Here is a 22,135-nt window from a genome sequence, read left to right as displayed (position 1 = left end):
GGCTCGGGCTGATGCACCCATATTTGAGGCAACTAATCGCGCGTTTTTAGTGTCTTCACAAGTCATTACATGATTATTTTAAGTACTCTGTAAAGAATACTTAAGCATTAAAAAACAACGGCTGACATTAACACTGACACATTTTTTTAAAGGGGCACTGAAGTGAATTTGTCAAGCTCCCGTTTTTGCTTGCACTGCGTAGACTGGCTCAAATTAGCACACTTTTCATCGTTTATCTGGTTGACAAATCGGTAATTATTTTACAAAGCGCGAAAGAAGAAAAACTACCATGCGCGGTTTGCGGCGGCCGAACCAACTAAGGCTGTGACGTTGGGAGGAGGGGCGCAGTGATTGGACGATGGCCAAGGTTAGCAATCAAACAAGTTTCGGTTTCGGTTTCGGTTCTGTAAAACAACCAATGGCGTTGTTGGATGGGCATTCTCAATATCTCAGTAATCATCGTACCGCGCTTCTGCCATGTTTTCGGCTGTAAAATGCATAAGATAAGCCTCCCAGGACGGCTTAGAATCGTAGCATTCACTAGCCGAGGCCTACGCAGTGCATGAACGCCCTCCGCGTCCTCGCAGACGCTCAAATGCCATGCGCTTTTCCCCCATATTTGGAGCTTGCCCCCCTCATGCCTGTATCGTAAAAAGATGGCAATGTTGTCTAGAGAGTAAAGATTTGAGCCCCCGCGAAACATTGCAGGGGCGTTGTTAGCCCGCGCGGCATGACATAAAGTTAGTACAAACCATTAAGAGGGACAAATGCCATTCTCGGGTGATCATCGTTCGCCATATTAACCTGCCAATACCAGGACACGAAATCGAGTGACGTGAAAGACGTTTATATTTGGCTATAAGTATATAAGACTATTGCGCATATTTACTTTGGCCTGGTGGCTGAATCGAGTGACAGATTGGCAATCAGACAGACAGCCAGACAAACAGACATAGAGACAGAGCAAAATTTCTAGGTTTAAAGGGACACTGAAGTGCATTTAGGAAGCTCCCGGTTTTGCTTGCACTGCATAGACTGGCTCAAATTAACACACTTTTCATCGTTTAACCAGTTGTTAAGTCGATAACTATTTTATAAAGCGCGAAAGAAGAAATACCCAAGTAGATTTAGGAGAGCCCTGACTCTCGCATAGCGTACTTGGTATGGCATCGGACAGGATATGATGGTGAGGGATTTGGTTTCCACCCGAGGAGCATGCATTTCTTCGGTTTTCGATTCTTTCTTTCTTTCTTTCTTTCTTTCTTTCTTTCTTTCTTTCTTTCTTTCTTTCTTTCCTTTTTTGTTTCTTCTTTTCTTTCTTTCTTTCTTCCTTTCTTTCTTTCTTTCTTTCTTTCTTTCTTTCTTTCTTTCTTTCTTACATATAAAACATATGTATCTCTTTGAATAAGAAACTCGGCTTCTAAAACTTCCTTTGCGACACACTCTAAAAGGGACGGGGCGTCGCCTGTGCCCACTGCCTGCAAGCAGTCGGTGCTTATGGCAACAGCACGCCAACGAGAACTCGCTAGCGCGCCAGTGCCAGCCTGCGCGCGTTTTGTGAACTAGTTCGTGTAGCCATGAACGTTGCGGCCCAAAAAAAAGGTGAACTCAATATAGAAAACAGCGGCGGAAAACAAAAAAGTTAACTTACAAAAAAAAAAAGCACGTACCCGCGGGGATTCGAACTCGTAACTTGCAAAACAATTGCGCTGACATACCTAGCGCCCCACACCACTGGGCCACGGAACGGGACGCGAAGGATTGCTAATATAGGGTATATATTGTAGAACCGGTTTACACTTTTATTTAGTTTTGGCATTTCAAGCAGCTTCGGTGACTATTTGTTGTACTGCGCTCGTGCAGTAAGCGTCGCCCGAGTTTCCACAGTAGCTCACGTCTAGCAATTGCATTTCGTAGACGGAAAAGCATTCGCTGATGCGTAGTCGTGCTGCTGACCGCTGTGCTTGTTCGCCCAGCGCAAAAAAGTGCTTCCCTGCCATATTTTTACGCTGTACGGTAAAAATATCAGTTGATTTTATTTCCTTAGTACCTATATTGACTTCGCTGACTCTTCTCCCGCCTTCAAGAGGCCTTATATTTTCCTACTGGCGTACCAGTCAGCGAAGCGTCGCATGTGCGCTTGTGCAGCGCTTGTGTGAAGCGACTTTGACTTGGAGCTAGATACAGTGTACAAACAAAGTAAAGAAAGGCACATTCTTCCATTCACAAACGTGTCCTGGCTTCGTTTCAACTAAGCGAACGAATTGCGACCAAGCAATTTTTTTTAACCTCCTTGATTGCGACGACCCGCCGGCGGCCGGCAGACGAAACGCTGGGCCGACTGACTCTGTCTGAAGGCCGGGGAGCCGTGCAGTAGCGCAGCCAATTGCCAGCTCATCCCCTCCTGACGTCACACGAAAACGCCACAGAAAATGGGCGAGCGTAAAGAGAGGAGGACAGCATTTTCGAATTAGTTTTTCTACTAAATAAAATCGCGTAAACGCGCCTAGAGTGGTCGAAACATGGCCTGGGGACTCCGGACTACAATCTGCGCTAGTAATCCCGCGATGTTTACATATCACTTCAGTGTCCCTTTAACTATTGGTGCCAGCCTTATTCCATGCAGGTGGGAAAACGGGAAAGGGAGGAGGGATGGTTTGTGGCTTGGACTGTTGGGTGGGTGAACAACTTTTGCTCTTGAAAAAATGACCACCACAAACGTGGAGTTCCGCTTCGGCTTTCAGGCTCCCATGCTGTCACAGTGTCGCTCACCAAAACCGAAGGCACAAAGCTTACGGTTACAGAAAGTGTAAACTACCGCAACATTTCTACGGCCATACGGTAATCCATCTCGTACGCAAGTGCCTTTCTCTTCAAAACACAGGTAACGAGGTATCCCAGCGCTAAGGCTGGCGTGGAAACCGTAGTCATTAAAACCAGTGAGGATAATTTAAAGTGGTAGAAATTAATACTAATATTCCTAATAGTTTTATTCCTTCTCAGATCACGCTGAGCCAGGCGCAGAGCGCTGCAAAAAGCGCTCATGTCAATGTAGCCGATTCCCAAACTTAGAAGGATCCAATAAGTTTGCGTAGCCGTTAATGCATTTAAGAAATGAATGCTAATAATAGTAGTTTTATTCGTACTCAAAACGGGTGGAGCCAAGCGCAGATCGCTGAAAAAAGCGCTCATGCCATTGCAGCTGATACGCAACTTTAGAAGCGTCCGACAAGTTTACGTAGTCGTTACTGCATCTAAGAACCCAACACATCTGTCTAGACTTCGTTTCATCTCACATGTCCGCTATGTCCGCTCACAGCACCACCAAAACATTCAAAGCACCGAAGCAAACACGACAAAAACAACGGGAGGCTGTGTAGTCCAATGCGCCGGCTCATTCCACTGACGAGGGGAGCGCCGAGGGGTGGCGCCACCCGTCCAGCTGCCCGGTCCCTATAGAAAAAAATACTGAAACTTAACTACGTGTCCGTTAATGCTCACCAAAAGCTTTGCAAGTCATGTCTTGAGCCTGAGTGCAAGCTTCCTCATATTATATAGTTCAGCAAAAAAAAGTGAAACGATGAGGGCGCTGTTCACCAACTGCCTGTTCACGAGAAAATCCTGACGTTCTTGGGTACAAAATTGAGGCACGATCAGACAACTGGCCATCAAATTTCAGCGATGAGTTCGAATATTTCGGGCGACAAGAAAGTGTATGTCTCAATTCAAATGTTTCTACCATCTCTGTCTCATGTAAGTTGCCCTATAATCACAGCCTTAATTCTTCCTTTTGACCTGCACTTAACGAAAGCAGAAGGTCAGTGCATGTACCGACAAGTTTGGTAGTTGAAAAGCGTGTTCACTTGGGTTTACATCTTTCAATACCAACAGTATTTTCACACTTTTTCCCACTAAATCTTGCAGAAAAGGGTGTGTTTTATTCCCAGTACAAAAAGGGTTGAAAAAAGAAGTCATCAGTAATTCGATAACAATTTTTTGAAAAACACAAGCAAATGCGACTTGGAGATTGGACACAATATCACGCTGCTAGGACAGAGCAATTTTCTGCAGTCTCAGCAAAGCTAGAACCACCTGTTCATAACCAGTTATTTCTTTCACTCAAAATAGACATCTGCCAATTCACTCCCTGTACTCGTGCGACTTTAGCGTCTCATCTTTATAAGCACAATCCGAGTTATCCACACTCTGCTCGTCACCGCATCCCTTCCTTCCCCACTTCCATCAAGTTTTTCTTCCTTCAATGTAACCCGTACGTCCGCCCCGCGAAATAGATTTGACACCGGACCGACCATTTCCTTAAATCGTACCGTTTTAGAGCCAGAACTGTTACTCTTGCCGCCTCTTTTTTTGTCCGTGCAGCTCAACATCAGAACGACGTGTCGCGCTCCATTGTGTCAACCATCTGTCCATAGCAGATGCGAGAACTCAACTGTGTTGCTAAATCTAGTGCATTCAAATACATCTTTTCTATGTATGGACCCATTATGTAATAAACACCAGTGGGGCCCTCAAAGGGGACTCACCTGATCGCAGTCCTCTTGACCCACGGTGTTAAAGAAACCATCCTCATCAAATGTAACTTTTTACCGATCCATAAAAATGTTTCTATCGCCCTAGTTTGCTCATTTCAGATATATATCACAAGAGTACTCCAGTAACAAAAACGAAGAGCATTTTAGTTTAGCTAATTTGCCCTAGATTTTGCTAGCTGTCGAGCAAGTCAGAGTTTTATTTCTTCATTTCAGTAGAGCAGTAGCATACATCTGAAATATCCAAGGGGGTGCTTAGAAACACATTCATGAAATAAAACTTTTCACAGTGGGAGCAGGATGGTTTTAATTATGGTAAGCCCGTGCGCCATGAAGCAGTAAGTCTCGTAGGAATGTGGTGAGGAGAGTCCCCCCAAGAGAAATAAAAATGAATGAACAAATTAGAAAGCGGTGGCTTACTAAGTTCCTTGACCATCCGCCCTACGGCACCCACCTCCTGCTCTGTGCGAATGGGACGACGTCCACTGTGCTGGAGTACCACTGCCCCCTCCGCCCCCGGATGCGCCGCCGGCCGCTATTAATCTTGTCCAGCGCGATCGGGTGCACCACATCGACACTGAACTGGCGCGCCAGTACGGGCTCGGTGCCAAAGTCAAAGACCAGCGTCTGCCGAAACGTGCCGTACGAGGATACCTGGAACGCCACCTGGCAATGACGGGGTGGGGGAGGCATGCAGCTGTAACGAAGTCACTCAATGTTCTTTGGGCTAGTCAGATGAAAGGCCTAACAATGAAATACAAAAACAATTATCGACACTGAACTGGTACTTTCACAAGTGTCTGCCACTTTTTGCCCACATCTCGAGGAAAAAGCGAGGGTGACGACGTGCGCATTGTTCACAACGAAATAAATTTCTGTTGCTCTTCAACAAAAGCCGGTCGTGGGAGAAAAAAGAAAATCTGCTTCCAGGTCTTGAAGATTAACAAAAATTGCAAAATAAACAACAAAAAGCGCAGGCACTGGCCTTTCCAAAGGCCAAGAGGGCCAACGCTTTTCACTTTTCTATTTCTCAATGCTTTTTAAATCCTGACAATGCTTGAGCACGCCGCTCCACCTTGCAACGACTGACCCACTTGCAGGACCCTCGCAAGACTGCTACGGTTCGGTCAAATTAGGCACACAACCAAACCGACACAAGTTGAAAAACCTACATCTTTGCCACAATGTGGTACACAAGCTGTGTTAACCATATTTTACTGCTGAATTTGACCAAACAGAGATAACGTTTAATGAACTGCAATCGAATTTTTCCGCAGACAGCTATGCCTCCACCAAACCTCCCATCCAATCCCCACCTGTATGTGGTAGACAAACTTCTTGCCAGGGGGCTTCCGTTTGCTGACCCACTCTTGGGAGCCCTCCGAGAGGTTGTGGATGGAAGAGCCAACGCGCAGGCACCTCAGCTCGAAGTGGCTCCGGTGGGCATCTCGCAGTAGCACCAGCCTCTGAAGACGAGTCTGCACGATCGCGCGACCAGATCACAGCTCGAGACGACAGGGCACGTGACAACAATGCTGTGTCACGCACTTTGTATATGTAAAAAGTCTGTAAGATAGGACTGCGGCCTTCAACACTCTTCATCAGATTGCCGTAGTACTCAAATGTAACGCGAGGTTTCTTTCTAACTTCTGCAACACGAAGTCGACCCTCGCACTACAATAGATACAAAAATTCAAGTTGCCAAAAAAGTGCCATGTCGCACCCAGTTCTCGTCGACGTTTACTGCTTTGGCCCTTTTGTGACCTATGTTGGCAACATGTGTAAGAGCCATTTGGATCCATTACAAGTAAACTCCGTCTCTGCTGTTTTTCTTGTCTTTTTCTGCGAGTAACAGGTCGATGCGTGCACAACCCTTTGCCTTTGTTTTCGCGTCGTACTGTGCGGAAGCCTCGGTGGCCTTCATTGCTCGCAAGCGTTTAGACTCGTCTTCAGATCTTGCGATGGCAACGTGCGCGCTTAGTACGCCGCCCGTTTCTAAAGAGCGCTAGTTTCATGGCTGAAGAAATCAGCAATTCACGTGCTGCCCGATGACTCGATGCGAATGAATTGACCATGTTCGGATGGCAGCTCCAGCGGGAGCACCTTTTCACGTAGTCGAAAAGGTTTCCGTGGGCCTCGCCATGGACTCCACGTCCAATGGAGAAGTGCATTCTCAAAGCAAGCGATGCTCCTTGACTAGTGAACATCCCGCGAATGAAGTTCAAAGCGTCACCGGTAGGAATCTAGTCACAGTGTTTGCAAAATAAAGGTGCTTTTCGGTCTTTCTGATGGCCTCGCATGAGTTATTTCGCCATTGTTTTTTTTTTTTTTGCTTGATTCGACAAAAAGTCACTCCTAGCGTTACAATCGCAGTCGGGTTAAAATAAAGTATGCACGGTAGTGTTGAGAAAAATTGCTTTCAAGGCGTCGAAGCTACAGCTGGACTGTGAGGCGCACCACGGTGGAGGGGTCCTCCGGACTAATTTAGACCACCTCAGCATCCCTCATATGTACGCCAATCTAGACACACGGGCCTTTTCGCTCCTTGCCTCCATCACAGAAGCAGCCACCGCGGGCGGGACTGAGCCCACAATGTGTTTGGGCTCCGCACCACCGAATATCGCACCCGAAATATCCTTGTGCTCAGCAACACAATGCCTCATCCACTGATCCGCTGCGGCAGACGCCTTGACGCAAAAGCGATCTTCGTTGCGCCAACAATAAAAGACGACCTACCACACATGCAACTCACCCCAAAAAAGGGGACGGGGCAATAGCAACCCACTCACGGTAGTGTGCAGCTCAAAGTCCCAGAGCAGGCCGGTCTCCTCCGAGCTGACTGTGCACTGGAGTGGCTGCTTGCACGCCAGCTTCAGGCCTTGGAGCTCCTCGGTCATTATGCGCTGCATGGCTGAAGCGTCCTTGGCCTTCGAGTAGCGCCACAGGAGATCCGACGCGTACTTCTGGTAGCCCTGCAAAGGAGTGGTCGCCGGTCCTACTTACGATGTCGCCATTTGTTGGGGCGACCAAACTGGCTGTTTTTAATGCATTTCTGCACGGTCTGATTGCACGGGCTTTGTACGTTTGTGCTTATAATGCACCAAGGTTTTGCCACATGCAGTCAGAAGTGTGCGTCGTGGTGTAACCGCTAATCTTTCACCTTCTCCATGTCGTACCTATTTAATGCGTGGAACAAGCAGCAAAGGAGCCATTGGCGAAGTCAAAAAAGGTTGAAGATGGTCCGCAACCTGTAGAAGCTCCTTGTTCACAGTGAGCAAACTGTGAACAAGGAAACCATGCGGGTTCCAAAATATCTCTTACCTTTTTTGACTTCGTCAAAGACTGCTTTGCTACCTGTTCCGGTATTGCCTCACCAGACAAATTTTCGTCGAGCCCTCGAATATATTTAACCATCTGGCGATGAATGAAACCCCGTAAGCATCTACCACGGGACTCCATTCAGCACTCCGCAACTACAGTCAAATCTCGTTACTGTGAACCCCACATTAACGAATTTCTCACATGTACGAACACTTTCCAAATCCCTGCCAGATGTGCCTATATTATCAATGTAAAATATTTCAGAACTATGAATTTCAGTACAGCGCATATCTGGAATAACGCACGTAATTTTTTCTCGTTTACAATCGAGGTACATCAGTATTACGAATTCGGGTAGAGTAACAGCGCCGCAACTCTCGTGTGAAACAGTTAGTTAGTCAGTTGAATATTTCATCTGAAAGGAAGGCCATAGCCAATGAGCGGGTGGTTGGGGTTAGGATGAGAAGGGGGATATATTGAGCATGATCCCTTTCAGTTATTCGTTCGCACTTCGCACTTCACAGTTCACACTTCGTTCACACTCAGTTCACATTTCACACTTAATTCCCATTTCAAACTTATTCACACTTCACAGTTTTTCAGTCAGCGTGACGGATGCCCTGCTAGACGACTCGCGCCAGGCCACCCTTAGTTGCGAATCTAGCAAGCTCCGAAAGAAGCTCCCCACGGTCTATGTTGCCTGATATATCAGAGAAGGTAAACGGGGTGTGACGTGGTTCGATGCTTCTGGGTATACGCATGACCAAATAAGATGGTGTAAATCAGATATAACGCCCATATTGCAATAAGGGCAATGTTCCCGTCCTTCAGGTCTGCGAGTCCATTTCTGAATTATATGTGGAGTATACGCAGCGTCAGCACAAAACTCATTTATGAATATTTCAGCCGCTCATGGTTGCGTGCCAACATTAAAGAGGTAACCTGTCGGGGAGGCCATCCGGTGTTCCTGTTGTCTTGCCTTCTTACGTCGGAGCAGGAGAAGAGCCCGGGGCGTGGAAGAGGACAACGAGTAGTTCGGTGGAGAGGAACGAGCGATGCTCTCCTGCGCTGCCTCATGGGCAGCCCGATTTCCTGTGTTCGTTTCCGCATGGCCCGGCGTCCAGTCAATATGGCCTTGTACACCCTGTCCTCTGAGGAGCTCCATTTGCAGCAAAATAGAGTTCACTATTGCCACCGCCGTTTCTCTGTATGTTTCCCCACGTGGAGTAGCTATCATCATCACCATCTTGAGTGCCATTTGCTAGCGCCACCACAACGCTGCAGTTTAATGTGCGGTAGACTAGCCAGCCTAGCCGCCTTTGACCCTTTTCTCTCTCGTTGCTTTGGGTTTCAGTCCGGGGCCGGTAGGTGTTTCAGTTGCTTCTCACGCCATTCACGTTTGCGGGCAGGTATTTCTTTGTGGTGAGTGATCTTGCTGCGAAGTTTGTGCGGGATCCAACCATGAATGCAGCTAGCGACACAACCAAGAAGACGCGACGGCGATCATAGTCCTGACGCGAACCAAGACGTCTGTGGGGCTTAGAACACAGAAGATGAGATAGCGTCAAAAAATTGATGTCTTACTGCACATGAACAAAGTCCACACTTTCATCGCTCGTTGCGATGATGTTCCCGATGAGGTATTCGCACAATGGTATCCGTCGTGCGAATTGCGGCACTCTCCAGAAGAAAATAACTGATTTCTCCAAATAAATTGCTTTGAAGTGAGTGCAACGTTTTGATTTGAGAGTTGGCTTGTCGGCACACGCGTATACTGCCAAGGTATGCCATTTTCACTGCTAGGTATGCGCACTGGGTTATAACCACAAGATTTTCATTACAGCGATATTTCAAAATAACGAACGATTTTGGGTGGTCCCGCATGATGCGTTATATAAAGATTTGACTGTAATGCTCTTTCTTTCTTCTCCCTACTACTACCGCCTGCTTTTCCGAATGTTTAGATTGTGCACATATTTGTATTCTACTTCTTGACAAACAGCTGAGGCATGGAAGTGTTAAAGCCAAAAAACTTGCCTTTCTTCGCTTACATGAAATACTCCATTTACGAACCACTCCCCAAACGTTTAGGTGCAGTCCCGATGACAATTACATCCTTATTCCAAGCAGCCAAAACCCTTATCCGAGCAGGGTGGTCAGAAAACCCTGATACCACTCCCCGTGCATTTCTACCCTCTAAGGGTCATTGAGATTGGGTTTTTTCAGGAGCAGATTGTATCTCACCGCAACGGCTATTTATTACACTAGTCTGTGACGTAGTAGTCGGATCTTGATTTAAACAATTTCTTACGAGAGTAAGAACACCAGAAATCCCCTCCCAAAAAACTCTTTCGTGTGTGTGTGCTTATAAAGTGGCAAATATTTGTGTTATAACGGTCTAAAACAATTACACGCCCGGCTCGACGCTCACCTGTTCTTAGCGGAAGGATACAGTGAGCGCAGGAGCAACCGGAGCAACGAAGCGCGCGGCCAGCACGCTCAGCGATCAGTTTCTGACCTTACAGTTTCATCGGTTTCATCTCTGTTTTCTTGACTGCTGTCCCCGCACAAATTCTTTGCACCCTCTTTTGAGCTTCGAGTGTAATTACGACGTTGTTTCATTTATAAAGTTGTAGCGAACGGTGCCTGAGGGCCCGCCGCGCCAAGACGACGACGATATGGCGATACAAAGCGGCGCTTTCGTGTGTGGTGCCAATAGCTCATGCGTGCGGAAGAGAAAGTTATCTTAGAGAGAAGAGCTGATAATAAGCGTTTAGTTGTTTGAAACGCGCGTTCACTCGCTCAGCTCTGCCGAGACGCGCATTCCAACAACGACGAAGCCGGAATTCATTACGCGGCGCAAGCCCACGCGCATGCGTGGACGACTCCGGGCAGTCCTGGTGAGGTACACGCTCACGTGCGCTCACGCTGGCTAAATAAGTCAGTTGGAACCCAAACCACCCAAACGCTGTCGCGGTTGGTTGTCTCTGCCCCGGTCGCGCAAGGTAAAGAGCATGCGTAGCCCGTGGTGGTTTGTAGCGTTTGTAGTTGTTTGTAGTCGTTTGTAGTGCGAGAGCGAATTGATCAACAACTCGAAGTAAAGGACAGGTGTTAATCGACCATATTTAGGGGAAATCCCCAAGGTGGAGTAAGTTTCTGCGAAGGAAAGTTTGACACCAGTCCTTTACTTCGAGTTGTTGATCAATTCGCTCTAGCGCTACAAGCGACTAGCCTCCTGGTTAGCTAAGTTGGTAGAGCAACTGCTCCGGTTAAGCGGTGGTCCTGGGTTCGATGCCTGGACCAGGACAAATTTTTCTTCAACTGCGAAGTTTCTGAGAAAGCTGTATAGCTTTCCTTTGTAGCCGTACGGCTGCATTTAGGTGGATGTCGAACTTTCCTTCGCGAAGACTACCTGCTGTGGGGTACTGAGAGCACCAGTTCAAGAGGTGCGACGAACTCGAGTGGTAGTGAAAGGGACTGAGTATCAGCCGTAAGCGGGGTATTAACTGTCTGTACCTAATTTTGTTTGAAAATTGCGTTACATAAATCAGTATTCCGAGTCTGTCCCGTCAAGATACCACCGCGGAAAAGGAGGTTGCGGGGCAGTCATTCTAGATTTTTTTTAAAATTAAAGCATCCCACCCACTGCTGGCATCGTAATTGTGTAAAAAACGGTGCTTATAATCAAGTAAATACGGTACATCATCTTTTGATTCGCAAAAACTGCGCGCTTTGCTGTAGTATTTGTAGGCAAATACGCCGAATCACAGCTATTACCCTTCCCAAGTTGAAGCTTGCTGTTAACTAAATGTTTCAGTAGGGGCTAGTTGCTATATCATTGCAACATTCAACCCAAACTTTACGAAACCCAGTAACCCAAACTTTACGAAAAATACCATAGACAGTACAGTGATGCAACTACACAGCGGTGCCGGTACTGTCTTTATTATCTTTGCTAAAGTTGTGGTTGGCACATAAGCCTAAGTCTTGCGCTGAAGTTTGCCACAGACTCTATCGCTGCCACAGATACTTCTCCAGGCCTAGTGACGACACTATTTTAATAAGCAAACCCGAGACAGAGCCCACACTCTGCAAAAAGAACAAGTTTTAACATAGGGATGCCGCACAGAAAAGATAGGGAGCAGAGATTAATTGATTTCAAACCTTTCGTGGCATGTTGTGGGCTTCCTTGACCTTTTCCCTGCGGAAGTCCAGCCGTTCTTTCCACTCATTGAGTTCATCGTCACTGTGGGCGTAGCAGCACTGCTTTCTCATCTGGCACCAGCCTTGCTCACGGCGACTGGATTGGAGCCCAGAAAAAGAAAAGACAAGGGCCTGATATATGGCTGGAAATCTGGCATCTTTAAGGCACAAGCAGAGACGAGCCGTAACGCTATAACCTAGCCTGTAGACGCCACGCACAGCAACGCTAAGTGGCGGAATACGCCCAGCTGTTATTACCCAGTGTCGACAGATGTGCAGTATTTCGCATCTCTGGTAGCCACATCCTGCCAGTTGGTAAAGCCTGTCCAGAAATTCGTTTCAGGGTGGCCAGAATGGCCGCTGTTGTGGCAGGCCGAATTGACAATTTTTTGGAACCACATTGGCGCAAATGCGCAGCAGACAACATTATCTAAACTAAACAAAATGCTGACGGATGGATGGATGGATTGTGGGGTCTAACGCGTCCACGCAACGCAGGCGATGAGGCACGCCGTAGTATAGGGCTCCGGATTAATTTTGACCACCTGGGGGTATTGAACGTGCCCGAAATCTCGTACACACGGGCGTTTTTGCTTTTCGCCTCCATCAGAAAAGCCGCCGCCACGGCCGGGAATCGAACCCGCAACCTCGTGCTCAGCAGCACAACGCCTTAACCACTGAGCCACCGCGGCGGGTAAACAAAATGCTGACACATTTCCAGATAAAGTTTTTAACAGTTTTTTACCCTTGTGTTTAGTCACGTGTAGATACCCTGTGAAAATTAAGATTAGATGTTCATACTTGGAAACAATCCGTTACGAGTCAAATAATTTCCCTTATTAGCAGATATGTAATTTTAAGCCAGCCGAGCTTTCTGGTTTTACACCATCCTATCCACTCCTCTGCAAACATCCAATGACCCTTTGTAATCGCAAAAATTCTCTTTTTATAACCCAAGTCTTAAATCAAAATTTATGAAATCTGGAAAACCAAGTTTACGATGTTGTATCTTGCATATTTTCACTAAATAAGAAATTTAAAATACACGAACCTAAATCTCAAGGTAAATCTACCAACCCCGCTTACACCTTTCAGATCAGTTTCGTCACCAGACACCAGCCTCACCAAGACACATTCCATCCTAAATTCTGTTAGAAGTATAAGAACTCAACAACCACCCCAATTCACTATGCGGCCACCAGAATGTAAGTTTTGAACACTTTCCCAGTTTTCTGCATTTTATTGAGAAAAACAAAATTACTAGAGTTCTGTTCTAACCACATATCCTCGAAACTAAATTTTCTACAGTTCAAAATGTTGAGAGAAATATGCAAATTAAAAAAAAGTGAGTTTTTTTTGTTTTATGTCGCAACAAATTCTTTTCGTTATTTTTCAATCACTGAGACTTTCACTTGAGTTGTGGGTTGAAAAAACGCGACAAAATCCTGCTGGTTTATACCGATGGTTTAGGAATGCGCAAAGTCTACGCCTGTACTGTACTAAGTGGTAGCTACCGCATTTGAGGAGATTCCGAAAATCAAACGAAGACTATCGGAACTTCAATCAGACTGCCTTCTCTGGCAAAATATATGGCATAAATACTTTTGCAAGTTTCAACAAATGGCCTTTGCTTAAACACGGTTTATCAACGTGCGAAGAATGCGCCTAACGACATTTGGTACAACTTGGGCATGCAGTGTAGTCTAACCTCCCCACCCCCCAATAACGATACCGCCCGGGAAAACTAAACGATTCGCTCTTGCGAAAGTTTTGTTGCTGCGAGAATAAAACATAAGCGACAGGAAAAGGGCCAAATAACCGAAAAATTTTTTCGAAGGTCAGTTACGTTACTTTGCGAGCCTTACCTTGCCGCAAATTCACAGCGCAGCTCTTATACTGCAAAAAGTACTGAACCCCTGAGCCACCGCGACCCGCCGTGGTGGCTCAGTGTCCAAGGCTTTGTGCTGCTCAGCACGAGGAGGCGGGTTCGATTCTTGGCCGCGGTTGCAGCTTTTCTGACGGAGGCAAAAAGAAAAAAAAAAACGCCCGTGTGTTCGAGGTTTCAGAGCACCTTAAAGATGCCCAGGTGGTCTAAACTAATCTGGAGCCCTCCACTACGGCGCGCCTTGTTTGTTGCGCGCCCTCCTTCTAGGGAGCGATTGTCCCGTCTACTTCTTTCTAGGTCCCTGTCCTTTTTCCCTGGTAAAATGGTTGTGCATAGTGTTTGACTGAACCTTAAATCCACTTAAAGGAGGCTAGGCATGGTAGTGGTGATAAGAACTTACTGCAAATTTACAATAACTCTTGATTTCTCACTCATGCCGTCGAATTGAATGTAAACTTCGGGTTATAAATTTTTCACAAGCACCATTGCATTTCAGCTAGCATGTGCAAGGCTTGCATGTAATGGGCTTTTTCGCACATCTTCGCCATCGTGCGAAGAAGCCCGACCACAGGAACATGGCGAGCGGGAAGTCTTGAAAGGTCCCATGTCGTACGTGGAGTGGAGCCAACTTTTAAACATTATCCTTAAATTTCAAATAAAAACTGGAATTCAGAACTTCAACATATCTAATATGAAGCACTATTTGGAAAGTAATTGAAGTATTTATTATTTGCGCAACTTTATTAACCAGCCAAGAAGCAGCCACACTAGCACAAGCTAATGCCACTCAGCACTTGTTACGGCACGAAGACTGTTATAGCTCCTGCCATGAAACCTTCAACTGCCCTTGGTCAAACTTCAGCCGACTTGCAGCTCACCTCTGACAGATTGAGAGCTCTTTCTTGGGTGTGCAGTGAAGCGGTGGTGGTGGCCGATGCTTCCACGGGTGCTCTTCATCTGACATGAGCACGAAACGGTGCTCGGGCGTGCCACAGTGGCTCCGGAGGTCGCTGCCGCTGTCGAAACTCTCCCCACACAGCTCGCAGAAGAACTCCAAGAGCTCACTGTGGTCTAGAAAAGAAGACCAAGAAGCCGTGCCAGTCAATCAATAATAACAAGGCCTTGTTCACACACTCATGTGTGGGTGGTCATCAATGCCAGAGTAAAACATCTGCAAGAAAAATTCACGCATCTCCACGAAGTAAATCATGACGAGTGGGCGAAGCACTAGAGATTGTTCTTACCGTATATCACCCGTAAGAGTGCCTATAGCTGCTGAAAAGATGTCCAATCCAATCCAATATAATTAAATTTAATCCAATTCATTTCAAACAAATCAAATCAAATCTAATCCTATCCAAATCCAATTCAATCCAATCCAATGCTCCTCCCGCATGCGCATCACGGCTCTCCAGGAGCTCTCCCTCCCTCTCTTTCTCTAACCTTTTCGGAGCCTTTTGTTCACAGATGTTTCGATTTACACGGTGCTGTGCGTCTCTCTCTTCCTCTCTCTCTCCCTCTAACCTTTTGTGAACCTTTAATTGTGTTCTTGTTAACATTTTGTGAACCTTTTATTCCAAGATGTTTCCATTTACACGATGCTGAGCCGTGAGCACGGACGCCGGACGCCTGACGGACAAGCCTCCGCCTTAAGTTGCTTCGCCCCTAAAAATATTCCTTGAACGACACTCCCACCTTCGTTTACATGGCATGAGAATATGCCGCAGGTTCCCTTCCCAGCAGCAAAAGCACATTCGAAAGCAGGATTTTTTATGTCTGTTTTTTTTGTGGTCTTATTGTCTTGTGCCCATTCCGGCACACAAAGGAACTGAATTCTATTCCACGGATTGTAAGCATATCTCCAAGTACGTCGCACTGCGTGAGCCGTACTTAAAAGGCTCAAGAGGAGAAAATACAAGTGATGTTCATTGAAAAGACGGCTTCGCAATGATAACAATCACGTCAATTTTATCGCTATATTCACACAAATATTGGTGATATTAAAGAAAACAAAGCAGCGGTACCTTTCTAGCCAAGTTCCACCAATTTCTCTATGACGTTTCGGAATTTTGTCTCGAAAATGACTGGACGATTGTAGTCGGGCTTCTAGTTGAACTTGACAATTTTTGCTTCAATGCCAACGTAACACTCTGATAACTGTTTTTTAGTATTTTGCCCATATAACCTCACACCTGCCACTAATACATCAATGCAATGTAAAATTTGAAAGTTTGTCAATACATCTTTTATTTTCACCCTCTTGCCAAATAGTTCCCGGTATATCTCCAATACATACGGCCTAGCTGAAGGAGCTGAACTTATGGGTGTCCTGGGCGCTGTCCATTCCATCCGCGACCGTTGTGACTCACTCTTATCCAGGAAATTTCGCATCATTACGGATTCTCATGTCGCCCTTACAGAATTGAACAGAACATTTTCACATAATTATGGCCACGAATATACTACATGCCATCCGAGACCTTCAACTGGACGGTATTGCCATCCGGATCGTCGGGTCCCCGGGACACACGCCGGGGGCATAACGCAACCACGCGTCTCACACCGCTGCCCGGGAGAGACTTGACACACCTCCAGTGGTTTCCAGTGCCCCATTGCAACACCTACCACGATCATACTGGCAACTTCACCTGCGGAACTTCAAGGCGGATAGTCGCAAGAGGCTTCAAGATACAACCCCGGTGGGTGTGCCGGGCTTGCTCAAGACGCTCACGCGCTCGGGGGAGGTAGTATCTAATACGATTTCTGCTAACACGGCCCTAACCCCTCATTTAATACATAAACGGACCCCCCGATCTAGCTCTCAAATCTAACCCTGGCCTTATTGCGACGAGAACTGCATCCCTAACCTGTACCATTTGATATGGCACTGTGCACACTTCAAGACTGGTCGCGAGCCACTATTGGGCCTCCGTTCTCCACCCGCAGATGAAGAAGCGCATTTCCAACGCGTTCGAGAGGACCCTCAGGGCTAGAGAAAGTTATTGAATACGCACTAACCAGTGGTCTCTACAAGTTGGTGTAATAACCTGGACCGGTATACCTGTCAAAAACGTTGCACCTATCTCTTCAGGAAACTTGCGAACTATATGTGCACCGACTTTAAAATGCTATCCACCATTTCAAGTGATTGAACCTTGAACAGTGTTCTTTTTTGCTATTATTCTGGCCTCGCGGTACGCGATTCGACGGGGTCGATGCGTCCGCTATCCATAAAGATAACGGGTAAACATTAGAAGGATTAAAAAGGCAAAACTTTAATTAAGAATAAATGAAAAACAAGAAAAGGTTACAAGTGGAAAAAAAATAAAGGTTCCTTCTTCTGCTCAGCTCCGTAAAAAAAATGGTGCCGTCTCAAGGGCTGGCAGCGGCAGACTGCTGGTCGTGGCGTCTCTGGACCCAGGCGAGGCACGGTTCTGCGAAACGCAACTCAACACCTCGCCGGGGTTGCAGGACAGCGGGAGAAGCGGGCCGAATTCTTTTTCCGGCCGTCCCCGGCTCGGAGAGGGAAGGAGAAGCGCGCACACACAAGCAGAAGAACAAACACAAAACACACGTTTCCCCCTCCGAGGGACAGCGGGCCGGCTCGGAGTTCAGAGTTTGTGGAGCCTCGCTGCGCGTCGATGAATGCGAGCAGAACAGCTATTATTCCCTCCCTTCCTTGGTGTCCCTCTCCTTCCCCAACAGGGCATTCGTGCCTCCTCTGATAATAAAGGTATTCCTCCTCCTCCCAGATGAAGGTCCCCTGCAGCGCTTTACTTTCAGGTACTTTTCAGGCCTTACGTTTATTCTTCACGTCGTTCAGTTATAGACGCAAAAAGAATGATCAACATTCCCGCAAAAGTAAAATGGTTTTTCCATTTTTAAATTTAAAAATACAAGCAAGTTGAACGTCATTCATTCGCTCTGACACGGAGGGTGTTCTGCTCGCTTCCACACTCACCCCGATGACGTCGCATCCCGGGACCAATGACTGCAGCGAAAATCACGGGTTCCGTAAGTTTTGCGCCCATGTTGGTCCAACCTCAGAAGCTCCTTTCCTTGCTTCTTGACGGCGTTGTTCACCGCGCCAACCGCACCGCCAACAACGAGCGGGCCTGCTGCTGCGTTGATGTTTGTTGCTAGGCTTTTTTCGGAACTCTCTTGCATACTTTCAAGCTATTTTTTTGGTTAACTGAGCGGTTAACTGAGTGGAAAGACCTACTTTGAATTTATGTCCCGAGTGCTTTTTTTTTTTCATACAGAGTGTGAATGTGCGCTTCCTTGCTACTGAGGCTAGAGTTCCTGTATATAGCTCTCGCAGGGAGCTAAGAGTTGCGCAACCCTTTTCCACGCGCCGCCGTGATGACGACACTCCCGTTATCCATGCCCCGCAGAGAAGCCCCCAGTACGGCTACGCCGCAGCCGCCGATGCGGGCGGCCCCGCGCCCCGCCCAGGAACAGCAGCAGCAGCAGCAGCGTGAGCGACATCGCAGCAATCCAGCGTAGCCGCCATGGATGGTAGCCGCCGTAAGGCGCCGCCGACCGATGCGCCCCCACCGCACGTCGGCCGCCGTCGGAAGTGTGGCGGCGAGGCTCCTACACCCGCGACGGGCGGCTTTCCCGCAGCAATCCGGATAACAAGATGGCGGGTGGTCGCGCAACTCTTAGCTCCCTGCGGGAGCTATATAGAGGAACTCTAACTGAGGCTCAACGTGAACGCCACTTATTGGTTGAGTGAAAGAGCACAAACAGCCGCATATCGTGGTTTAGAAAAATAATTCGTGAGGTGCTCACACCAAAAAAAAAAAGAAGTAAAGCCACTTCGGGTCAAATTACTTACCTTCAAAATTAAAGCCTTGTGTGTTAATGATTCAGCCATTTCAGCAAAAAATAGGTATACAAAGCCTGGGCACCAGTGAACAGTGAATCTCTCTGTCACACGGTGTAAGAATACCGTGCTCTGTCATGAGCAACCTTCCAGAAGGGATATGTGCCAAAGAAAAGCTATGAAGCGTCCGAAGATTTCGATGAAACAGGGAGACGAGAAGAAGAAAAAATTCCCCCCCACCTCCCCGAAGGGAATCGTGCAGAAATGCGAATGCATTGGGTGCAACGATGAGTGTGTTGCGAGTAATGGCGTAATTAATGACGAGAGTGTGAACGTAATCATTTATTCATCAGCACTTGTTTGTGTTGTCGTTGTACCTGACGGCCACAATCACTGCCTTGTGATCGCTAAAGTGCACGGTCAAAGGGTCTTTGAGAAGCATACGCGCGTCACAGTTTCGCGTAAAGACCAGATCAATGCAACTCCCGTGAATGGTAGTGGGGCACGTGTCGAAGCCGGCAGAGAGACAATGCATAGAGTGCCTGGTCTGCATGTACTCGACCAGCCACTCGCCACTCTTTTTGCGCACGTCAACGTTGAAGTCGCCAACCAAGACTATGGGGTCAGAGGGTTTGGAGCGCACGCGCACACTTTCCATAGCCGCGTCCAGCTGCGCGGCAACGGCGTCTCGAGCGAGGTTGGGCGCGAGGTACACGGTCACTACAAAGACTCCGTCTCCGGTGTAGGCAAGGGTGTACAAGTCCTTGTACGGAGACGTGTCTCGAACGGGAGACGTGGCAACGGCGTGCGATATCAAGTTCCCATACACGTTAGACACGAGACTAACACCGCAGTACTCGCCGTCCTTGCCGCTTCGAGCAAACTAGTACAGCTCGCTTCAAGCGCATGCGTTCGGCAATGAGCGCGAAGAGATAAAACCTGCGGGCACACGCCGACGGAGCACGACAACCCCCGACTAAGAAATGCATTCGCATTTACGACGACGACGACGACGAAGGCAGAACTACGAGGCGCGCGCTCACGTGCGCTCGCGCTGGAGGAATGCAGGCGCACGCCGCTCGATGGACGCAAGACAACCCCCGACTAATAAATGCATTCGCATTTAAAAAAGAGGCAAACATTAGAGAAGCAAGAAGACGCGGGAGACCAGGCTACGCTCCTGGAAATGACCCCAGCGTCATTGGGGCCTGACTGCGCCTCAGGCCTACCAACATATGTTCCAGGCGGTGATCCTGGAAGGAGACCCCGCGGCAACGCACCGTCGGTAACTCCAGAAACGAGAAGCAGCTGGGCTGCTATGCTGACACGCTAGGTCTACGCACCGGCACCAGTTACAAATCGCAACTGGGGCTACGCTCCCTGGTTATTGGTGGCGACGTCTGGGTTCATTACCCGCAATCCCCACACGACGGTCGCTTTCAACCATACAAGCATCACAAGACATCGGCCGTAACGTGAGGCTACAGCATCCTCAGAGACGTTTACGAAAACTCGAACCGCGAGAACACTTATTTGACTGTTTACCGGTACTTGACGTGTGCTCCGAAGTATCGTCCTCGTCGAGTAAATGGGTTTTGTGTGCGTCCTGTCCACTTGACGAATTGACGTGACACTCACTCTCTCTCTCGGTCTCTGTCGGTCTGCCCGTGCGTGTGTGCGCCGAGAACGCACGCACAGCTTTGTTGTTTTGGAGTAATTATGGCAGTGATTAGATATTTTTTTCTCTCGGACACCGATCTTGAACATTAGCCCCTTCACGATGATACAACAAGCGATTTCACCAAAGCTTCCTTTTTTAACCCATAAAAAGCTATAGCACAGTCGCGATCTCCCCGACGCAGGCCAAACTAGCCATGAAAAGAATTCGCCACGAATACAGTTAACCAACCATATTAGGAGAAATCGCCAAGGTGAAGTAAGTTTCTGCGAAGGAAAATTTAACATACAACTCAATGCAGCCATACGGCTACGAAGTAAAGCTGTACAGCTTTCTATAAAAAACTTTGCAGTTGAAGAAAAATTCGCCCTGGTCCAGGATCAGGACCAGGACGAATTTTTCTTCAACTGCGAAGTTTCTGAGAAAGCTGTACAGCTTTCCTTTGTAGCCATACGGCTCCATTAAGGTGGATCCATTTTTTTTTCACAAGAATTACAGTTGCCCTTGGTAACATCCTTCCAACAAAAATCCGCTTTGCGATGCTCGCTCACTAAACCAGTTGTGACGTCGGCGCTGATATCTGCTGAGAGTGGATCTGGGCATATACAACGCAGACTGACTATTTGCAAGAATTTTAGCGAAGGCCGACTACTCCGCGCAGTGCTGAGGGCGCTCCTGTGGCATGTTCACGATGTCGAAGGGCCGACAAGCGCTCAAAGCGGGCAGATACTATCCCCATTAATTTTGATTTTTCGACTTTTCGGTGAAGTTTTTATGCGACCTAAAGCATTAAACAGGTTCATTAGGTCGAAGCAACGACATATACAAAATATTGCAAGCTCAGCCAACCATAGGGTCCCCACGGTGTCCGTTTTGCGTTATCATATCTGGAGGCTTAACGTGTAACGTAGGCAGTGCCGCATTGGCTTGTATTTGTAAACGTATTAATTCAATACCCTTCTTCATTCTGCCCTGATTCTCATCATTCGTTTTGCGTCTGTATCTAAACGACCCGTAGAAGAGATCTAGGACCCGAAATGTCGCTGTCAGAAAAGTGTTGCAGGGGTCCTTCAAGACGAGGTCTTCTGTGGCTGTAACGAGCTGGGTTAGTTACCAAAAGGCAGTTCTTTCAACACAGATTGCAAGCACTCCTGTGTTTTTTCGCGGTGTTCATTGCTCACTTAGTAATTCCAAAGGGAGCAAGGAGGTTTATATACTGCCTTCATGGCCGCTTTAATGCCTGCTGCAGTTTGTCCCTCCAAAGCCATTGAACATGGTTGCCTTCGATGCCGATTTTGAATGCACGTTTTGGCCTTTGCTCAGCTCAGATGCCTTCCAGTTTCTGTCCATTGTCTAAACACTCGTAATAAACCTAGATGCATCCAACGTGTGCCGTAGAGGGCTTTTTATGTGCACCTGTTTTGTGTAAAAAGTAGCCTCTAGTTTTACAATCACAAGATGCACACCTTATATCTATTCCGTCAGAAATCTGGAGTTGTTGGAAGTCTTTGGAAGAAACTGGCAAAAACCACTCTCAGCTTTACGAACAATCGTGGAGCCATGAATCACAGACCGTGCTCGTTTGCACCATGAACATTTTCGATTGCACGCAGTTGTGTAAAAGAGCTGCAGTGGCATTTTCATGTGCACTAGTTAAGAAGCCCGCCCCC

The 22,135-nt window shown here is 47.4% G+C and overlaps 2 protein-coding genes across 2 annotated transcripts in view; both read right to left on the bottom strand.

Annotated features, from left to right (window-relative positions):
* Positions 1-7,719, bottom strand: part of LOC144139976 (putative helicase with zinc finger domain) — a 70,473-nt gene extending 62,754 nt beyond the window's left edge. The window contains exons 1-4 of the mRNA XM_077672194.1: positions 7,711-7,719; positions 7,340-7,522; positions 5,867-6,028; positions 5,005-5,216 (exon numbers count right to left, since the gene is read on the bottom strand). Coding sequence (XP_077528320.1) covers positions 5,005-5,216; positions 5,867-6,028; positions 7,340-7,522; positions 7,711-7,719 — 566 coding nt within the window. The remainder of the gene's footprint in view (positions 1-5,004; positions 5,217-5,866; positions 6,029-7,339; positions 7,523-7,710) is intronic.
* Positions 7,720-12,029: 4,310 nt separating this feature from the next.
* Positions 12,030-22,135, bottom strand: part of LOC144139975 (zinc finger CCCH domain-containing protein 7A-like) — a 13,709-nt gene continuing 3,603 nt past the window's right edge. The window contains exons 2-3 of the mRNA XM_077672193.1: positions 14,838-15,030; positions 12,030-12,171 (exon numbers count right to left, since the gene is read on the bottom strand). Coding sequence (XP_077528319.1) covers positions 12,030-12,171; positions 14,838-15,030 — 335 coding nt within the window. The remainder of the gene's footprint in view (positions 12,172-14,837; positions 15,031-22,135) is intronic.

This window comes from Haemaphysalis longicornis, unplaced genomic scaffold, assembly GCF_048455015.1.
Source record: "Haemaphysalis longicornis isolate Haplotype H1 unplaced genomic scaffold, Haemaphysalis longicornis Haplotype H1 scaffold_5, whole genome shotgun sequence".
Classification (NCBI taxonomy): Eukaryota; Metazoa; Arthropoda; class Arachnida; order Ixodida; family Ixodidae; genus Haemaphysalis; species Haemaphysalis longicornis.
This window is presented reverse-complemented; position numbering and strand designations above follow the sequence as displayed.